Source organism: Heptranchias perlo, chromosome 43 (assembly GCF_035084215.1).
Source record: "Heptranchias perlo isolate sHepPer1 chromosome 43, sHepPer1.hap1, whole genome shotgun sequence".
Classification (NCBI taxonomy): domain Eukaryota; kingdom Metazoa; phylum Chordata; class Chondrichthyes; order Hexanchiformes; family Hexanchidae; genus Heptranchias; species Heptranchias perlo.
In genome coordinates, this window is record NC_090367.1 from 636709 (window position 1) to 657850 (window position 21142).

A 21142-nucleotide genomic window follows, 5' to 3' on the forward strand; every position below is an offset into this window, starting at 1 on the left:
TCTACATAGTCCCATTCCCCTTCCCTTTCATCATACCGTGTTACATTTTTCTTTTTAACTATTTATCCGCTTTCCTTTCAAAAGCTATGACTGATTCTGCTTCCCCTGTTGTTTCTGCTAAGTCATTCCTTCTCCTAACAGCCCTCTGCTTAAAAGAAATCTCCTAACTTCTCCCTTCATTTTTTTGGTGATGATCTTAAATGAATGCCCTTTTGTGACTATCTCACTGCCCACATCGTTTTTTCCGATTTTACCCGATCAACACCACCCCACCACACACACCCTCCATCAGATCACTTCTCAACCACCTCTGTTCCAGTGAAAAGAACCCCAGCTTCTCAAATCCTCAAATGTAACTGCTACCTGTTCCTGGTATCATCTTAGTAAATTGCTTCAGTACCATCTCCCCGGTCTTGACATCCTTCTTAATAGGGCACACATTCTGGACACGTCGTTCTAACTGCTGCCTGACCAATGGTTTTCTCAGTTAGATAGCTGTCCCACCTTGTCCTCCCACTTTAAGGATTTGTGTAGCTGAATCGCTAACTCTCTCTGTCCCTCTGCTCCTTTTAAAGTTGTACTGTTTAATGTGTATTTCTTCTCATTCTTCCTCCCAAATGTATCACCTCACATTACTCTGTATTAAATTTGCTCTGATATCTATCTGCCCATCTATCTCTCTCCCCCTAAAGCCACTTAAAGTCTTAACAGTTAACCACACTCCAATTTTGATAGTATCCCTGATACCCGGGTCTGGATTATTTCAATTATACCTCGAGAAGAGTAATGATCCTCCAGCACTGGCCCCACTGAGGACCCCACTGTTTACATTGCTCCAGTCTGAAAAACAGCCTTTAACCAACTGCTCGTTTTTCTATCCTTTAGTCAACTTGCTCTCCTGGCCGGCCTCCCATCTTCCACCCTCTGTAAACTTCAGCTCATCCAAAGCTCTGCCCCCCACCCCCCGTATCCTAACTCGCACCAAGTCCCGTTCACCCATCACCCCCTGTGCTCGCTGACCTACATCGGCTCCAGTTCCAGCAACGCCTCGATTTTTAAAATTCTCATCCTTCTGTTCAAATCCCTTCATAGCCCTTGCCCCCCCCTCCCTATCTCTGCAACCTCCTCCGGCTCTCCGAGATCTCTGCGCTCCTCCAATACTGGTCTCTTGTCCACCCCCGATTTCCTTCGCCCCACCGTTGGCGGCCGTGCCTTCAGCTGCCTGGGCCCTAAGCTCTGGAATTCCCTCCCTAAACCTCTCCGCCTCTCTCTGCTCCTATAACACACTCCTTAAAACCTCCCTCTTTGACCAAACTTTTGGTCACCTGCCCTACTATATCTCCTTATTTGGCTCGGTGTCAATTTTTGTCTGATTTACGCTCCTGTGAAGCGCTTTGGGATGTTTTACTACACAAGCTGTTGTTATTCCTATCTGTCCTTAACTTACCATGTCTTTCTAAGTGTATATCAGTTTTATTCCTTCTTATGCCCTCTGGAAGTGATGTTGGGCGGACGGGTCTATCAGTTTTGGGTATATGAGTTGCACTTTTTGATTTGCTGACTGTTCCTTTGATTGGCGTGTGAGCAGCAGAGGGGAGAAAGTAGTCACCGGGTGGAAATTTTAATATTTTTTTGCTCTCGCTTTCTTCCAGTAATGTATTTATTTTCTTGTTCTGCAGCACAAAACCCAACCCTAATCAGATTGTGTGCGTTGGGTCAAAGGGGGGAATGATGAATGGAGCGACCGGATACCAGAAACCTGCCGCTGGCCTGACCTGCGAGAGCTGTCACAGTAAGTGGAGACGAGCCCCTGTGCGCTTCAGCTTGGCTGAGGCTCGCCCGTATGGCGGTGTTGGACTCGATTGCAACATTGGTCAAGTTACGAGGCCAGATTTTCTGCCTTTTTAATCCATTTAAAGGGGGTGCAGGAACAGAGACCTGGGGGTTCACATACACCGATCTTTTAAAGGTGGCAGGACAAGTCGATAAGGCTGGTTTGCGTCCAGTTCTGGGCACCGCACTTTAGGAAGGATGTCAAGGCCTTGGAGAGGGTGCGGAGGAGATTTACGAGATGGATGAGGGACTTCGGTTACGTGGAGAGACTGGAGAAGCTGGGGTTGTTCTCCTTAGAGCAGAGAAGGTTAAGGGGAGATTTAATAGAAGTGTTTTAAATTATCCGGGATTTTGAAAAAGTAGATAAGGAGAAACTGTTTCCAGTGGCAGGAGGGTCGGTGACCAGAGGACACAGATTTAAGATAATTGCAAAAGAACCAGAGGGGAGATGAGGAGAGATTTTTTTTTACACAGCGAGTTGTGATGATCTGGAATTCACTGCTTGAAAGGGCGGTGGAAGCAGATTCAATAATAACTTTTGAAAGGAAATTTGATAAATACTTGAAAAGGAAAATTCTGCAGGGCTCTGGAGAAAGAGCAGAGGAGAGGGACTAATTGGATAGCTTTTTCAAAGAGCCAGCACAGGCACGATGGGTCAAATGGCCTCCTGTGCTCTGATTAATCTGTATTACTGAGTTATGTGACTGGGCTTGATTGCTAAATCATAAACTTGAATTTACTATATTGTCCTATGTATAGGCCACCTCTGCATATAGCCTGCAACATAATCTTGTATATAGACCACACCAGGTTTTTTTTTTGCCTTAATCAACATGCGACCTATATTCAAGCAAATATAGTGGACAAGATTCAGCTGGACCTGAGACAAGTATTTATTTATCGGGCAAGGAGCAGCTTGTTCCACAAACCTTGGGGGAGTCTCTGGGATTACGTCCTAACATTTCACTTGGTATTTGGCGGGTGAATGCATTGCAGGATGTCATATTGCAGAGACCAGGAATGGTGGGTCCTTACTCTGTGCCCATTCCAGCCTCTGCTTCCCTGGGTTAGGTGAGGGAGCAGGAAATGAGCCAGGCTTCCTGCTCCTTATTGCTGTACAGTTGCTCTATTGCAAAATCTGAATGTTTGTCGGGATGTGGGGTGGGGTCAGGTGCAGTTGTGATACTCCCCGTGGTCAAATAGCCTGCAGACGCTTACCATCTGGACTCCCCTAGGAAGATTGCTAAGAACTGTACCCCAGTGAGTTGGGTGCTTTCAGGGCAGGGGAGGGAAAATGTAGTGGTTCATTAACACACAAAGCCATTGGTTCTTGGTGCCTAAAGTATTAACCCCTCTTGATCCGCTGTGTTCCTCCAGCCACACAATCTCCACAGTGGTATGCCTGGGGACCTCCCAACATGCAGTGTAGGCTCTGCGCTTCCTGTTGGATCTACTGGAAGAAATATGGTGGCCTAAAGACACCAACAGCACTCGATGGGGACAAGCCCCGTCCTCCTTCGGTAAGATCTCCACTAAATTCCTAACCATTTTTCTAAAAATACACTGTCGCCATTTCTTTTACTTTGTACGGAGTAAGCTGGCGTGCGGTCGGTTGATACTGTAACAACCAGCTGATCTCCCGTGGCATTTCTCGTTGGTAAAAACTTTCTCTCTCCCTGTAACTACCTCTCTGCTTGTCTTCCGCACACTCTCATTTCTCTTTGCCTCGTTGTTTCTGACTCACTTTTCTCCTCTCTGTCTTTCTGTTTGCCTCGTGCTCTGTTTCTCTTGGTCTCGGTCTCGGTCTCGGTCTCGGGCCTTCGGGAAAGCTGGGGAGAAAGATGAAAGGAGAATAAAAAAAGTTGGAAATGCAGATCAGTCTGACTAAGAAAGACAGGCTTGAAGTTTCTGTCCCGATGGAGGAGCGCACCTAAAACCGTTAATCTCTTTCAGATGCTGAACAACCTGCTGGTGTACTTCCTGCATTTTATTTTAGATTTCCGGCACTTACAATTTTATTTTCTCCTCTTGTCGTCCTTGTTTTTTTTAATGTGTGACATTGTCTTAAAGCGCTTTGCCTTTCAAGCTCTCTGCTAGGTATCTATTCTTTACCTCCGGCCTTTTCTCTTTGTTTTTTTTTTAGGAGCCTAGGTCCAAGGGGCCAGGTGCTCGACAGGACCATCAAGGTTTGTTGTCGTACAACAGCTCCAAACTCCTGGCCAAGAACCGGCAGACGTTCCTCCTTCAGACGACCAAGCTGACCCGCATCGCTCGGCGGCTCTGCGAGGACATCCTGCGACCGCGGAGGGCAGCCAGACGCCCGTATATTCCCGTTAACGTCGGCGCCATTAAGACCGAGTGTAAGCGAGTCTCGGTGTTTGGGGGAGGGCAGGACTCACCCATCGCCCACTTTAAACACATTAATAAACTTACAGAATGGGCGTGTAAATAGCTAATTAATTTCAATATAGATGTGTGTGAGGGTGGTGCATTTTGGTAGGAAGAATAAGGAGACCACATAGTACTTGGATAATAAAAATCTAAATGGGGTAGAGGACAGAGGGATCTAGGGATACACATTCACAAATTAATATAAGTAGCGACACAGGTTAATAAGGCCATTTAAAAAAAGGCAAACCGAGCACTGGGTTTCATTTCTCGAGGAAAAGTAGGGAAGTTATATTAAACTTGTATTGAACCTTGGTTTTAGACCACACTTAGAATTACTGTGGACAGTTCTGATCTCCATACTACAAAAAGGATACAGAGGCACTGGAGAAGGTGCAAAAAAGATTTATTAAGATGATGCCAGAACTGAGAGGATATACTTATCATGAAAGGCTGAACCGGCTGAGGCCCTTATAAGAATTAGGAGCAGGAGTAGGCCACACGGCCCCTCGAGCCTGCTCCGCCATTCAATCAGATCATGGCTGATCTTCGACCTCAACTCTTTCCCACCTGATCCCCATCTCCCTTGATTCCCATTTCTCTAGAAAAGAGAAGACTGAGGGGGTGACCTGATAGAGGTCTTTCAAATTATGAAGGGGTTCGATAGGGTTGACGTAGAGAAGATGTTTCCACTTACGGGGTGGGGGGGTGATTTTGACCATCTTACCTTTGGGATATTGGAGGGACAAGCTTTGGTGCGGGAGTTGGGGTACTGGTGGGATAGGAACAGGAGGAGGCCATTCAGCCCCTCGAGCCTATTCAGCCATTCAGTTAGAAGATGGCTGATCTGTATCTCAATTCCATTTACCTGCCTTTGCCCCACATTCTTGATCCCTAACAAAAAATCTATCGATTTTAAAGGCCATGATTCCTTTCGCCCGCCCCCACCCCCCCCAACCCTGTTTGTTGAGATTTAACCCCGGTTCTGTTTACTCCACAGGTGCCGTCAGACTTCCAAAAGCAGCAACGAAACCGCTCAGGATCCGGCCTGTAGCACGACCAACGCTAGCTAACATCATGAAGGAGTTGGGGGAGTTAGGTAAGATGGGAAGGACATTTTGGACCGTGGGGGTAGGAATTCCCTCCTTTATTTTCTCGTTCTCTCGTCGTGCCGGGTGCAACGCACTTGGTAACGTTTTTGTTTCGGAGTCTGGGTCTGGGTTCAAGCCTAGCTCCAGTATTTGACCACGTTAATCTCGGCCGATGTTCCAGTGCAGTGAGGGGGTCCTGCATTATTGGAGGTATTGTCTATGTCAATAAAATTTAAATATTTTTTTGGTTCGGTAGCTGTCCCTTTAAATCCAGTCGTAGTAAGTAAGTAATTTTTTTTAAAAACTAATGCAGTTCAGATTCTATACCAAAATTGTATTGCAAACCTCAACAGTTACATGCTGGAGAGAGGAATAATTCAAATTTAAACAATACAGTCTCTAAGTGATAACTTTGTTTCTAAATTTGAATGGTCGAACATTCAAAAGCTAGAAAGTCCCAGTAATCATTTTCTGGGATATAACAATACGGATTCTGTTCTGAGTTGTGGATTCGGTTTGAAATCCTTACAAGAGGGGAAACATGGCAAGAAATTCAAGGAGGAAAAAGAACCACTCTGTTTATTTAAAAGTTAGTTGCAAAGAGGCAGCTTAGTTCTTAGAGTCCTACTCCCGGTGCAGTACTGAGGGAGTGCTGCACTGTCAGAGGTGCCGTCTTTCGGATGAGACGTTAAACCGAGGCCCCATCTGCCCTCACAGGTGGATGTAAAAGATCCCACGACTACTATTGGAAGAAGAGCAGGGGGAGTTCTCCCCGGTGTCCTGGGGCCAATATTTATCCCTCAACCAACATCACTAAAAAAAAAAGATGATCTGGTTACAAGGTAGGGGAGTCTATAATGAGGGGACATAGATTTAAGGTGAGAGGGGAGAGATACAAAAGGATTCAGAGGGGCAATTTTTTCACTCAAAGGGTGGTGAGTGTCTGGAACGAGCTGCTGGAGGCAGTAGTAGAGGCGGGTACAATTATGTCTTTTAAAAAGCATTTGGACAGTTACATGGGTAAGATGGGTACAGAGGGATATGGGCCAAGTGCAGGCAATTGGGACTAGCTTAGTGGTATAAACTGGGCGACATGGACATGTTGGGCCGAAGGGCCTGTTTCCATGTTGTAAAGGTCTATGATTCTAATCACGTTGCTGTTTGTGGGAGCTTGCTGTGCGCAAATTGGCTGCTGCTTTTCCTACATTACAGTGACTACACTTCAAGAGTAGCCCATTGGCTGTGAGACGCTTTCAGAGGTCGTGAAAGGTGCTATAGAAATGCAAGTTTTTTTTTTAAAAAGAGTTGCAATCTTTTTATCATTTTGTCCACTCAAGCAGTTTGTATAGACTTTCCACTGTGAATATGTAATTGCATCAAATCACTGCTGGATTATCTGCATGTTCATTATCAGATTAATAAATTCATTCCTGGGCATCTTACTGAAAGCTTGCCTCGATCGCAAGTCTGAGGAGTTGAGACTCACCTACGAGAATGATTTACGATACGAGAGCCAAAATAGCCTAGAGTAGGAAAGGTATAAAACACCCAAGAGCATATGTGTCCTTCGAGTAAGGCATTAAACTGAGCTCCTTCCTGTGGTGGAGATGAGTGCTGTAGATCCCATGGCATTATTTCAAGGATGCTCTACTGGTGTCCTGTCCAACATTTCCTTCCTCAACCACTGCCACCAAAAAATAATAAGTCGTCATTCACTTGTTCACAGAACAGCTGTGATGTTTTCCCACAAAACCGCAGTAATTAATTGGATGTATATAAACGCAGGATTTTCCTTCTTGTATCTCACGTTGAGTAAATTCTGATTTCCAGCTGCACGCGGCCCGGTGAAGCCTCGGATTCTGAAGGGGAGCGAGACAAACCGGACACTCCTGAATATTAACCGTGCAGCTCCGTCCCTGCTGGGGAAACGCAACTTCAACAAACAAAACGGGGTTGAAGGTAAATTACAAACTTGTGCAGACTACTCACGAAGAATTGGCAGGCGAGCTGGGGGTCTCCCCAAAGGTCTGGATTCTTGTTTTAGAGTCACTCTGGGCCTCCTCCGCTCTACTCTGACCTGATAAAACGTTGCCGCTGTGTGGTATTATTAGAGAGGATGGGCCTGTTACCCCCGCAACTCTAAAGGGTTCATAAACCATTGAAAGTCTGGCGTCACAGAATTATTAAGTATGCATTACTTAAACGCACGCTTAGAAAGCAGTACTAACGCCAAACCTCGTGTGTTTAGTCGGAGGACTCAAACACCTTACAGTTCTGAGCTCAGTATCTCGGGCTTTTACGATTCCAGTGTATCTGTTCCAATGCCCGCTTGTTGTACCTTTTTCTTGCCATTTCTGCATTACCTCTAACAACTCCATATATGGAGAATTTTAACGATCTTGTCCCTTATCAATAACTTTAATTTTAATCACTTTATTTTCCCTTGGACCTGTACAACTCCCCTACTTTGTTATCTTATCGATAGTTTCACTCCTGTTGCATCTAATTTCTATTCCACCACTTTAATTGTAAATCTGTACCATTCCATACCAATCCCCTGCTTCTAAAAAGGATGATATGTTTGCAGATGTTTCCCTCCGCAGAGCGTATTAACTGATTAAAGTGCTCTGAAATATATGAATCAGTACGCACTGCAATGACTAAACTGACCATTGCTTTACGGTCAGTCTTAATTCAGCAGTTCAGTGGTCACTGCATCTAACAACAGGCAAAAGCTAAAGGTTATTATTACTACAATACTAAGAGAAATCAATGGAAGTATAACACTAGCAGACTTCAGGACAGACTGATTAACTCTTGTAGTATTTTAACAGTAGTAAGGCTGACTAACCTGTATTGCTGGGAGTTGGAATACACATGTTCAGAGCCACAGAATGGGAGTTTGGGGAAGAGGATTAGTTTCCCCTCTTCCCACCCCAGCTCCACCTACATTCATGACCTGTGCTGTGCCAAGCAGAAAATCTGGCATTACCTTGCAGGGAGAAGGAAATTCAAGACGGGAGTGCCCTGCTCGACCTTAGCTCTCAACTCCTAGCCCCCAGCCATTGGGCATTGGCAGAGGTTTGGGCAGTGGCTGCCCATCACTCTCTCAATGAAAGAGCTGCCAGCCCGAACTGCCTGAAGAAATGGGGAAACAGTTACAACAGGTTGGCGCACCTTGGGAGTGAGTTGGTTCATCGCCCACTGTGTCCAAGTCTGAGCGGGAGGCAGCAGTAAACCAAGCGACTGGGGAGGTACGAGCAAGTCTAATTTACCCCCCCACCCCCGAAATCTTGCTGAGGCCGTGCAGTGCCCTGATGGGAGAGTAACTAGAGTGCTGCATGCAGCTCTGGTCGTGGTGACCTACGGGGCGCTAGCCAAACTCCAGAGGCAGTGCGGAGGAGAACAGCTGGTCTGCTCCCCGGTGTTTGAGCCCCAATGCAAACTATGCCCTCCTGTTGACCCTGCAAACTTTGATGGGGCCCGAGCCCGGCCATAACTGCCAGGATTGCAGCCCCTCAAGTTTTTTTTCGGGGCCCCTGTGTTTAAACCTTATGGGGAGACCTCACCTCTCGCCCACTTTTTAAACGTACCTATCAGCAGGATGGACTGAGGGAGGGATGTCTGACGTTGATTTAAGGGAGCGGTGAGGGTGTCTTCTAACCTGTTTGCCTCTCTGTGATTTGCTTTGTTTTCCACCCAAGTGCTAACTTTTCTTTTCCCACTTTCCCCCCCCTGCCGTCTAGGAGCACCAAGTCCCATTCACATAAGGCAGATGGTAAGTGTTGGACTACTGTCAGCATAATTCTGTGCAATGTGTTGTGACATTTCAATAGACTGACCTGGCAAACCAGCAGCAATAGCGCTGAACATATAAGAGTGTCGAGAAGTAGATAATAAACAGTGAATCTCCCCCTCAGTATCATGTTTCCACTTTGGATTGTCATCACCTTTAACTATTCAAACATTCATTTTGTTTTTATTTGTTCATTTGGTAAGTTTTTTCATTCAAACCGCGTGTACCACAAGGTAGACTGTGAGGCACGAGTTACTGAGTTTCTGGTGATACAAGGGATCCACAGTAGGCACGGAATCATCCTGTGTTACTATCTATATACATAATCCAGCTCCCTCACAATGTAACCTCTCCCCCCAGCACCCTGTGTTACTGACTATCTATATACATAATCCAGCTCCCTCACAATGTAAACCTCTCCCCCCAGCACCCTGTGTTACTGACTATCTATATACATAATCCAGCTCCCTCACAATGTAAACCTCTTCCCCCAGCGCCCTGTGTTACTGACTATCTATATACATAATCCAGCTCCCTCACAATGTAACCTCTCCCCCCAGCACCCTGTGTTACTGACTATCTATATACATAATCCAGCTCCCTCACAATGTAAACCTCTTCCCCCAGCGCCCTGTGTTACTGACTATCTATATACATAATCCAGCTCCCTCACAATGTAAACCTCTTCCCCCAGCACCCTGTGCTACTGACTATCTATATACATAATCCAGCTCCCTCACAATGTAAACCTCTCCCCCCAGCGCCCTGTGTTACTGACTATCTATATACATAATCCAGCTCCCTCACAATGTAAACCTCTTCCCCCAGCGCCCTGTGTTACTGACTATCTATATACATAATCCAGCTCCCTCACACTGTCACTCAGTAACCTCTTCTCAGCCCAGCGTCTGTGTTACTGACTGTATCTCTACTAATGTTAATCATAAAAAGTTACGGCACAGAAGGAGGCCATTCGGCCCATCGTGTCCATGCCAGCCGATAAAGAGCTATCGAGCTTAATCCCACTTTCCAGCACTCGGTCTGTAACCCTGTGGGTTTCGGCACTTCAGGTGCAGATCTAAGTACTTTTTAAATGAGTTGAGGGTTTCTGCCTCTACCATCCTTTCAGGCAGTGAGTTCCAGACCCCCACCACCCTCTGGGTGAAAACATTCTCCTCAGCTCCCCTCTAATCCTTCTACCAATTACTTTAAATCTATGCCCCCTGGTTATTGACCTCTCTGCTAAGGGAAATAGGTCCTCCCTATCCACTCTATCTAGTCCCCTCATAATTTTATACGCCTCAATTAAATCTCCCCTCAGCCTCCTTTGTTCCAAAGAAAACGATGCCAGCCTATCCAATCTTTCCTCATAGCTAACATTCTCAGACCTGGCAACATCCTCGTAAATCTCCTCTGTACCCTCTCTAGTGCAATCACACCTTTCCTGTAATGTGGTGACCAGAACTGTACGCAGTACTCAAGCTGTGGCCTAACTAGTGTTTTGTACAGTTCTAGCATAACCTCCCTGCTCTTATATTCAATGCCTCGGCTAACAAAGGAAAGTATCCCATATGCCTTTTTAACCACCTTATATACCTGTCCTGCTACCTTCAGGGATCTGTGGACATGCACTCCAAGGTCCCTCTGTTCCTCTGCACCTCTCTGTATCCTCCCATTTATTGTGTACTCCCTTGCCTTGTTTGCCCTCCTGAAATGCATTACCTCCCACTTCTCTGGACTGAATTCCATTTGCCACTTTTCTGCCCACCTGACCAGTCCATTGATATCTTCCTGCAGTCTACAGCTTTCCTCCTCACTCAACCACACGGCCAATTTTTGTATCATCTGCAAACTTCTTGATCAAGCCCCCACATTCAGGTCCAAATCATTAATATATACCACAAAAAGCAAGGGACTGAGTACTGAGCCTTGCGGGACCCCACTGGAAGCAGCCTTCCAGTCGCAAAAACACCCAACCATTACCATTTGGTTCCTGCCACTGAGTCGATTTTGGATCCAACTTGCCACTTTTCATTGTATCCCATGGGCTTTTTTGACCAGTCTGCCACGTGGGACCTTGTCAAAAGCCTTGCTAAAATCCATGTAGACTACATCAAACGCATTTTCCTCATCGACCCTCCTTGTTACCTCCTCAAAAAAATTCAATCAAGTTAGTCAAACACGACCTTCCCTTAACAAATCCATGCTGACTGTCCTTGCTTAACCCGTGCCTTTCTAAATGATGGTTTATGCTGTCCCTCAGAATCGATTCCAATAATTTGCCCCCCCACTGAGGTTAGACTGACTGGCCTGTAATTACTCGGTCTATCTCTTTCTCCTTTTTTAAACAACGGTACAATGTTAGCAGTCCTCCAATCCTCCGGCATCACGGCTGTAGCCAAGGGGGATTAGAAAATGATGGTCAGAGCCTCCACTATTTCCTCCCTTGCTTCTTTTAACAGCCTGGGATACATTTAATCCCCGGGCCTGGCGATTTATCTACTTTCAAAGATGCTAATCCCCTTAATACTTTCTTTCTCTTTTTATCCCATCCAATATTTCACACTCTTCCTCCTTAACTACAATCTCTGCATAAACCCCCCCCATAATCCAGCTCCCTCACCCTGTCACTCAGTAACCCCTCTCCCCCCAACGCCCTGTGTTACTGACTGTATCTCTACTGATGTTAATCCAGCTCCCTCACACTGTCTCTCAGTAACCCCTCTCCCCCAGCACCCTGTGTTACTGACTGTATCTCTACTGATGTTAATCCCTCTCCCTCACACTGTCTCTCAGTAACCCCTCTCCCCCAGCACCCTGTGTTACTGACTATCTCTACTGATGTTAATCCCTCTCCCTCACACTGTCTCTCAGTAACCCCTCTCCCCCCAGCGCCCTGTGTTACTGACTGTATCTCTACTGATGTTAATCCAGTTCCCCCACGTTGTCACTCAGTAACCCCTCTCAGCCTGCTTTTCTGATTCATTGTTTATATATAACCATTCCCAGGAAGAGTCGACATGGAGGGAAAATCGGAATGGTATGTTTAAAGTTGTCCTGTATTCATTTATTTTTAGTATGAAATACTTCATTATTTCCCCCTTATTTGCTTCCCCCTGCATGTTTTAGCAGAATTTGCTTCCACTGCCCTTTCAGGCGGGGCATTCCAGACCTCGCTGCGTTAAAAAAAAACATTCTCCTCATCTCCCCTCTGGTTCTTTTGCCAATTATCTTAAATCTGTGTCCTCTGGTTACCGACCCTCCTGCCACTGGAAACAGTTTCTCTCTATTTACTCTATCAAAACCCTTCATGATTTTGAGCACCTCAATTAAATCTCCCCTTAACCTCCTCTGCTGCACGGAGAACAATCCCAGCTTCTCCAGTCTCTCCACATAACTGAAGCGATGTGTGTTGCGGAAACCCTTGCTCGTGTGCGTATTCCCGTCGTAGGTGAGGAAGCATTGTTAACACAGATGCAACAACAGTTTTTGATCCTTTTGTGTTAATCTGTTTAAGTGTGGGCTTGTTTGTCACTGAGTGTGTACAAATTGTTCAGCATGCCTTGCACCCTGAAGGAAATTTCCATCTGGCACAAGAAGGTGTTTTCACACACGATCAAAGAGGACACCTCGGAAATCGATATTCCGCTTTCACACTTGATGTAACTGCGGGGCCAACCCAATTCTTAACTGGCGGAAAATATTTTGAATACACCTGGTATCTGGTTTCAGAATTGATGAGCGCACATGTGATGCTCTTGCAGCCGCTTGTAGAACGGACCAGTTACAACCTGATCGAGCAGAACTCGGGGTGGGTGGTCCGACACGGACCACGCTCTCCAAAAGGCAGTTGGCGTGTTACTGTGCACCTCTGATCACACCTCTTGGACAGAATGTCTCCCTGTCGTGCCTCTGAAAATTCAGACTCTTGCAGATGAATAGCAATGAAATTTATTTTTATCTGCGCAGAAGGGTCCCAGCTTCAGCCCCTGGTCGCAACTAGAGGAGAGTGTGGGAATCTAAAATTGGTCTCTGCACTCCTTGGGGCAGAGAGAAGCAGGGTCGCTGCTCTTTTCCAATGATGCAAGTACATATGGACTACATGTAGTTGGTTCAGGAAAGCTTTGGGATTCAACTGTGATACCTCCCACAGTCAAACAGACTGCTACCACTCACTGTCTAAACTGTGTTGTACCTGCCCTGGGAGCTTTACTCTGTATCTAACCCATGCTGTACCTGCCCTGGGAGTGTTTGATGGGACAGTGTAGAGGGAGCTTTACTCTGTATCTAACCTGTGCTGTACCTGCCCTGGGATTGTTTGATGGGACAGTGTAGAGGGACTTTACTCTGTATCTAACCAGTGCTGTACCTGCCCTGGGAGTGTTTGATGGGACAGTGTAAAGGGAGCTTTACTCTGTATCTAACCCGTGCTGTACCTGCCCTGGGAGTGTTTGATGGGACAGTGTAGAGGGTGCTTTACTCTGTATTTAACCTGTGCTGTACCTGCCCTGGGAGTGTTTGATGGGACAGTGTCGAGGGAGCTTTACTCTATATCTAACCCGTGCTGTACCTGCCCTGGGAGTGTTTGATGGGACAATGTAGAGGGAGCTTTACTCTGTATCTAACCCATGCTGTACCTACCCTGGGAGTGTTTGATGGGACAGTGTAGAGGGAGCTTTACTCTGTATCCAACCCATGCTGTACCTACCCTGGGAGTGTTTGATGGGACAGTGTAGAGGGAGCTTTACTCTGTATCTAACCCGTGCTGTACCTGCCCTGGGAGTGTTTGATGCTGCCACTGGTTGAGGGAAAAAATGAAAAATATTCCACTCCTTGGGACTTGCATTCGTCACTTTGATGAGCTCAGATTCAAAATCCATACTCTCTTCCCCCAACCTCCCCAATCAGCCAATTAAATACATTTTTCTTCGATTTAGATGACAGCAGTTGCCGTTTCTTTGTCTAACAAGCCAATAAACCTCATCCATTTCATTGTTCCTGTTCTGTCCCCGGTCTCTAAGCTGATTCTATTGGAATTGAGAAATGATGGTTTGAGATCAAACTCACTTGAGACTCTCATTTGGGCAGATGATCACGTAGCCGAGTTTAAGTTTGTTTCGTGTCTACAGTCAAGCTTTTACCTCCAATTCTTGACTCTTGCGCATCCCTGATTTTAATGACTCCACCATTGGCGGCCGTGCCTTCAGCTGCCTGGGCCCTGAAATCTCTGGAATTCCCTCCCTAAACCCCTCTGCCTCTCTCTCCTCCTTTAAGAAGCTCCTTGAAACCTCCCTCTTTGACCAAGCTGTCCTAATGTCTCCATATGTGGCTCGGTGTCAAATCTTGTCTGATTTACGCGACTGTGAAGCTCCTTGGGACGTTTTACTACGTTAAAGGCACCATATCAATACAAGCCGTCGTTGTCGTTGTAATATTGGTTTTATAACAAGTTAGAATTGCCCATCAATCAGCTCGCTGGGGCGAGTGCTGAGTGGCGGTGAGGGATTTGAAAGCTCGGAGTCCTAGGGGCAAACACTTGGCTTATGCGCATCGCGGCGCCTGCCGGGAGTACGTAACCTCACCCAAGAGGATTTTTCAACTCCCATTTAAAGGGGGTGCAGGAACAGAGCGCGCTGGGGATTCACATACACATATCTCTGAACTTGGTGGGACAAGTCGATAAGGCTGTTTTGTGTCCAATTCTGGGCACCGCACTTTAGGAAGGATGTCCAGGCCTTGGAGAGGGTGCAGAGGAGATTTACTAGAATGGTCCCAGGGATGAGGGACTTCAGTTATGTGGAGAGACTGGAGAAGCTGGGATTGTTCTCCTTAGAAACGGTTAAATGGTGTTCAAAATCATGAGGGGTTTTGATAGAGTAAATAGGGAGAAACTATTCCCAGTGGCAGGAGGGTCGGTAACCAGAGGACACAGATTTAAGATAATTAGCAAAAGAACCAGAGGGGAGATGAGAATTTTTTTTACACAGTGAGTTGTGATGATCTGGAATGCGCTGCCTGAAAGGGCGGTGGAAGCAGATTCAATAATAACTTTCAAAAGGGAATTGGATAAATACTCGAAGGGAACAAAATAGCAGGGCTATGGGGAAAGAGCAGGGGGGAGTGGGACTAATTGGATAGCTCTTTCAAAGAGCCGGCACAGGCACGATGGGCCGAAAGGCCGCCTCCTGTGCTGTAAGATTCTACGTATGTACAAGGTTCAAACATACTCCAGATTCCTGCACTCACCGATATTGTCCTTGAGGTTTAATATTTCAGTGAGAAACGTGTTCTTTTGGATCTAGTTGAAAATATAAAAGTAAATGATCAACCAAGAGGATCGATGCTGGGGGTGCTGCACATTGGGTAATTGTCAGGCAACTTTACACACACACATTTCACGACTGTTCTCCTGAAAACTACACTGTCACAAATGTTTGTCACGTTTGAAATGAATTAGGGGCAGGAGCCAAATCAAACTGACTAAAGCAAGTAGCAGCCCAGGTGGCTGGGCAAGTTTATCTAATGAGTAGCTGACTACAAAAGCCCCAGGTTTGGTCCCTGGTCTGTGCCGATTAGTTGCTCAATCGGGTAAGGGGTGCTTTATGTGTACATTCATCAACCTCCGTGTCCCAGGCTTGGGTTGGGGGGGAGGGGTGCTGGAGTCAAAGTGCCAGCTCCTGATCACTGTTCAGTGATCTGCACTGTAAAATGTGCAGGAAGGAACGTCGAGTGAGCTGTGGAGCCCTCCACAGTCAAATAGCCCCTCTCTCCGTTCTGCCTCGCCCTTCCCCCCCCCCTTTGCTTTTCCCCTTTTCCCCCCTTTGCTTTTCCCCTTTTCCCCCCTTTGCTTTTCCCCTTTTCCCCCTTTGCTTTTCCCCTTTTCCCCCTTTGCTTTTCCCCTTTTCCCCCCTTTGCTTTTCCCCTTTTCCCCCCTTTGCTTTTCCCCTTTTCCCCCCTTTGCTTTTCCCCTTTTCCCCCCTTTGCTTTTCCCCTTTTCCCCCTTTGCTTTTCCCCTTTTCCCCCCTTTGCTTTTCCCCTTTTCCCCCCTTTGCTTTTCCCCTTTTCCCCCTTTGCTTTTCCCCTTTCCCCCCCCCCCCCCCCTTTGCTTTTCGCCTTTTCCCTTTTCTCCCCCTTCGCTTCCCGCTTTCCTTCATCCCTTACACCTCTGTCTCTCTCCTGCCCTCTCTCCACTTACATTTCCCTCCTGGACTCTAACAGTCCTGGAATATCCGGCCTCAATTTTATCTGAATTCCCTCCTTTTTAAAAAAAAATCCTGGATTCTGGAATCCTGGTGGACACTGTCTCATTTTTTAATCTATCCTGAGAGTGTTGTGCAACGAAACAGCCATTTGACCAATCAAAAACACACTACAATTCGTGATGAGCTCTCTCCTGACGTTATGGGTTTGATTGACATGTTCTACTGCGTTTCGGGCGGGCGGGGGGGGGAGTGATCATTACCAGGCAGCAGGAGGGTGCCTTGCCAGCCAGCTGACTCCGTTTATTGGTACTGATTGGGCTAACAGCTTTATTTAATGTAGTCTAATAATTCACCCTTTTAAAACTGGCAAAAAAAAACCACGAAAGCTCTAATTTTTGGTGAAATGCATTGTGACCTGTTGCAGACGACTAGCCCCCACTCAGCCAGCGGCAGGCCCTGCTCTGCTGGGATGAAGACAGAGAGAGGTGGCACTGAGCCAGCATTTAAGCGGCAGAAATTGAACCCTGGAGATGCCCCTGACCCGATTGTCTTCGTGGCAACAGACCATACCAGGTGTGTACCATGAGATTGAGGGGAGGGAGGGGGCTTAGGAGAAGAGGGACAGTCAGATCTGACGGAATGGAAAGATCCTAGACTTCCTTCCCAGCGTGTGGCAATGGGTTAATTGAATATGGGGTGAGAGGGGGGGGGGCTCATTCATTGACCCAGCCACACAAAGCCATATTAGGTGGGTTATGAGGGTGCGGCCAGTGGGTTTTGCCCAAAGTTGTACCTTTGTGTTTAGTTTTAACGTCCTCTTCATTAAATGGGCAGCAGTTTGTACACTCGAGTCACTTTTTACAGCAGAACCATTGCCCGTAGCATGCACCCCCTGTAAAAACATGATGAATAGGAAGAGGCCATTCAGCCCCTCGAGCCTGTTCCGCCATTCAGTTAGCTTATGGGTGATCTGTACCTCAACCCCGTTTTACCCGCCTTTGCTCCATATCCCTTGATACCCTTAGCTGGCAGGACGATCAGTAACCTGAGGACACTGATTTAAGATAATTGGCAAAAGAACCGGGGTGGGGGGGGAAGAGGAGGAGAATGTTTTTTACGCAGCGAGTTGTGATCTGGAATGTGCTGCCTGAAAGGGCGGTGGAAGCAGGTTCAATAGTAACTTTTAATTGGATAAATACTTGAAGGGGAAAGAGCAGGAGAGGGGGACTAATTGGGTAGCTCTTTCAAAGAGCTGGCACAGGCACGATGGGCCGAATGGCCTCCTTCTGTGCTTTAAGGTTCTATGATATCTGCAGAGCAAGCACCTAAAATAACTTGCATCCACCCTGAGAATCACAAGTGCAAAATAGGGTCATCTGCAAGTTATTTTAGAGATGAGAGGTATATTTTCCCTGTGCAGTGGATATTTAGGGATATTTTGAAAGTCACTAGTTTTTAAATGTAGTTCCATGTTGCACTGGTGATTCCTAGGTTGCTCCAGTGTGTATGTAGCTTATACCCCTAGGGTTCAGATTGTAATAGACTTGTGCTGGGTCAGTTTCCCCCCCAGTCCCCTGCCCACAGCCCCTGCTGACTCGTGCTGCGGACTGGCGTCACAGGTGCTGACCTGCCCTGCAGTATCTCACCAGATGGCCATTCTTTGTGTCTGAGCCTAAAGAGTGACTGTCAGCAGGCGATTCAGATGTGGAGAGGATATCAAAACAACAGCAACTTGCATTTATATAGTGCCTTTAACGTCGTAAAGCGTCCCAAGGCGCTTCACAGGAGCGTTATCAGACAAAAAAAAAATTAACACCGAGCCAGAGAAGGGAATATTAGGACAGGTGACTAAAAGCTTGGTCAAAGAGGTGGGTTTGAAGGAGCGTCTTAAAGGAGGAGAGAGAGGCGGAGAGATTTAGGGAGGGAATTCCAGAGCTTAGGGCCCAGGCGGCTGGAGGCACGGCCGCCAATGGTGGTGCGATTAAAATCGGGGACGCATAAGAGGCCAGAATTGGAAGAACGCAGAGATCTCGGAGGGTTGTAGGGCTGGAGGAGGTTACAGAGATAGGGAGGGGCGAGGGCCATGGAGGGATTTGAATTCTTGAGGATGAGAATTTTAAAATCGAGGCGTTCCCGGACCGGGAGCCAATGTAGGTCAGCGAGCACAGGGGGTGATGGGTGAACGGGACTCGGTGCGAGTTAGGATACGGGGCAGCAGAGTTTTGGATAAGCTAAAGTTTATGGAGGGTGGAAGATGGGAGGCCGTCCAGGAGAGCATTGGAATAGTCGAGTCTGGAGGTAACAAAAGCACGGATGAGGCTTTCAGCAGCAGATGAGCTGAGGCGGGCATCTTATGGAGGTGGAAGTAGGCGGTCTTGGTGATGGAGCGGATTTGGGGTCAGAAGTTAGCTCAGGTTCAAGTACGATTTCGAGGTTGCGATCAGCCTGAGACAGTGGCCAGAGATGGGGATGGAATTGGTGGCTAGGGAACGGAGTTTCTAGCAGGGGCTGGAGACTATGGCTTCGGTCTTCCCAATGTTTAATTGGAGGAAGTTTCTGTTCATCCAGGACTGAATACACACCTCGGCCCGAGTGTGTCTTCACTCAACACCCATTCACTCAGACTTTCCAGCCGAGTTCACTCGATCGCAATCAGGAGTGGGAACCCTGGCTGCTTTTAACCCCTCCCTAACCCGGGGGCATTGTGGTCAGTTGTAGCTTCCTTTCACCACGCGACTGAGGCCAGCTATCGCAGCACAGACCAAGTATAATCCTGAGACTCTCCTGGCCGGTAAAGCTCAATTCCACACCGGGCAGTAGTTATTGACTCAGCCACTTGGGTAGATGTTGTGTTAAATTAACTCCCATTGAGAAGGAAGCCGGGTGACAGTCTGTTTATGGCGGGGGTAGGAGGATTGCATGGAGAAGTGTAAATAAAACATAGAAGCACAAAAGGATGCCATTCGGCCCATCACGTCTCTGTTGGCTCTCTGCTGGAGCAATCGAAAACTAATCCCACTGCCCACAGATATTTATCCAATCTTCCTTTAGCAGATGCAATGGTCTCTGCCTCAATCACTCCCTGGGGCAAAGCATTCTGTGCTCCAATAACCTTCTCTGTAAACAACTTTCACCTAACCTCTTTCCTCACTCTCTTAGTGACAATTTTGATGACCCCCACCCCCCTCATCACTGACTCCCCAACCAGAGGAAATAGTCTTTCCCTATTCAGTCCGTCAAAACCTGTCATAATTTTAAGACTGTCCATTAACATTCTCCTAGCTTTCTCTGCTCCAGTGGAAATAGTCTCAGTATTTCAATTCTTTCCTCATAATTATAGCTTCTCATCCTGGTGAACCTTCACTGTGCTCTCCGTGAGTTTAATGTTTCTTCTATAACGTGATGCCCAAAACTACACACGGTCCTCTAACTGTAGCCTAACCAATGCTTTCTACAAATTTATTGTTATTTCTTTACCTTTGTACTCTATCCCCATTTATAAAACCCAAAATGTTGTTGGCTAGTCAATGTGCATGTGTACTTTCGGGGAATTGTGTATTTGGACCCCGAATTCTCTGTTCAGTGTGTCTCCGATTTTTCCTCCCAAAATGTATTCCCTCGCTCCCGTCCACATTAAGTTGCAACTGCCACCAAACTACCCATTCTGCTAACCCTTCTGTGTCTCCCAGAAGTCTTTTTCGGCCCTCCTCGCTGTTGTGCCAAACAATTGCCATTTCTGTATTGCTGCTTTTCGCGATTTCTGCGTGGGGTTATGTGGAGGCCCTGACCGTGTACACTGGAGGGAACAGCCTTGATGGGCTAAATGGCCTTTTCCCATTCCATGGTTTCCTGTGTTAAAAGGCGACACTGCCTGATCCTTCCATTCCTGTTTGAATTTGGTGGGAAAGGACAAGATTGGAACAGCTGTTAAAACTCTGTAATCCCATCCCTTTTGTGCAGAGTTTGGATGCAGTGATAACCATTACTTGCTGAAGTAGGATTACTGGTTTAGGCATTAAACTGTAGGAAATTTGTGAGAGGTCCATCAGGACATACTCCCACGTCCCCACGGTCAATATTCTCCCCAAGGCATTCTCTGCTCCCAGGGTCAAATAGTTGTAACATTTGTCCTTGTTACTGTTGTCTCCAGCTGCACCCAGTTATATCAGCCATTATTTAGGGGGACAAAACTCATCATAGCAAATAAGTGACCCAACAAAAGCATCCCAGAATCCAGTTAAAAGTACAGCCCCTGCTGATAAGTTCTAGGTTAGGGGTGCAGTAGATTAACTGCCTTTATAAACATATATAAGTGTTGTGCTGCAATTTGGGCGGGAAGTGGAAGTATTTTCACATTGCACTGCCCAAAGTCCGTGTGATTTCTCAGATCATGGATGAGTTCGGCTGCTTGGTGTCGGCAGACATCTACACTCTGGGTCTTGTACAGTTCTTGGTTGTTCCCACCTCCAGCTGGTTAATTGTGTGCATTACAGTCTGTTATTAGCTTGTGCCTGGAGACTGCAGCACGTGACCTGTTTTTTTTTCCTCTCTGGATGAAAATTAATGGCAGTCACTTTGTCTGGAGCCTCGCCCTGTTGGCAGGCCTCCAATTTTGGGGGATTTTCTCAGTCCAGCTTTTGGAGCTTCTCTTCCTGTTTTTCTCCCCCTTTTCAGGACTTGCCTCTTGTCAGCAGGTCTCTGGCTGTCTGGCTTGAGGTGGTCAAAAGCACGGAGGTGGGCTGGCTGATGTGATTTATTTCTCCGTCACTGTCCTGCATCAGGCAGCTTCCCCCCTTTCCCCTCTCCTCCCTCCCTCCCTCCCTCCCTCCCTA

The 21142-nt window shown here is 46.9% G+C and overlaps 1 protein-coding gene across 1 annotated transcript in view; it reads left to right on the forward strand.

The window, feature by feature from the left end:
- The window catches only part of mta2 (metastasis associated 1 family, member 2), a 72001-nt gene extending 55105 nt beyond the window's left edge, over positions 1-16896 (forward strand). Inside the window, exons 12-18 of the mRNA XM_067975475.1 lie at positions 1680-1792; positions 3211-3353; positions 3977-4193; positions 5222-5320; positions 7143-7271; positions 9059-9090; positions 16735-16896. Coding sequence (XP_067831576.1) covers positions 1680-1792; positions 3211-3353; positions 3977-4193; positions 5222-5320; positions 7143-7271; positions 9059-9090; positions 16735-16896 — 895 coding nt within the window. The remainder of the gene's footprint in view (positions 1-1679; positions 1793-3210; positions 3354-3976; positions 4194-5221; positions 5321-7142; positions 7272-9058; positions 9091-16734) is intronic.
- The last annotated feature ends 4246 nt before the right edge of the window (positions 16897-21142 follow it).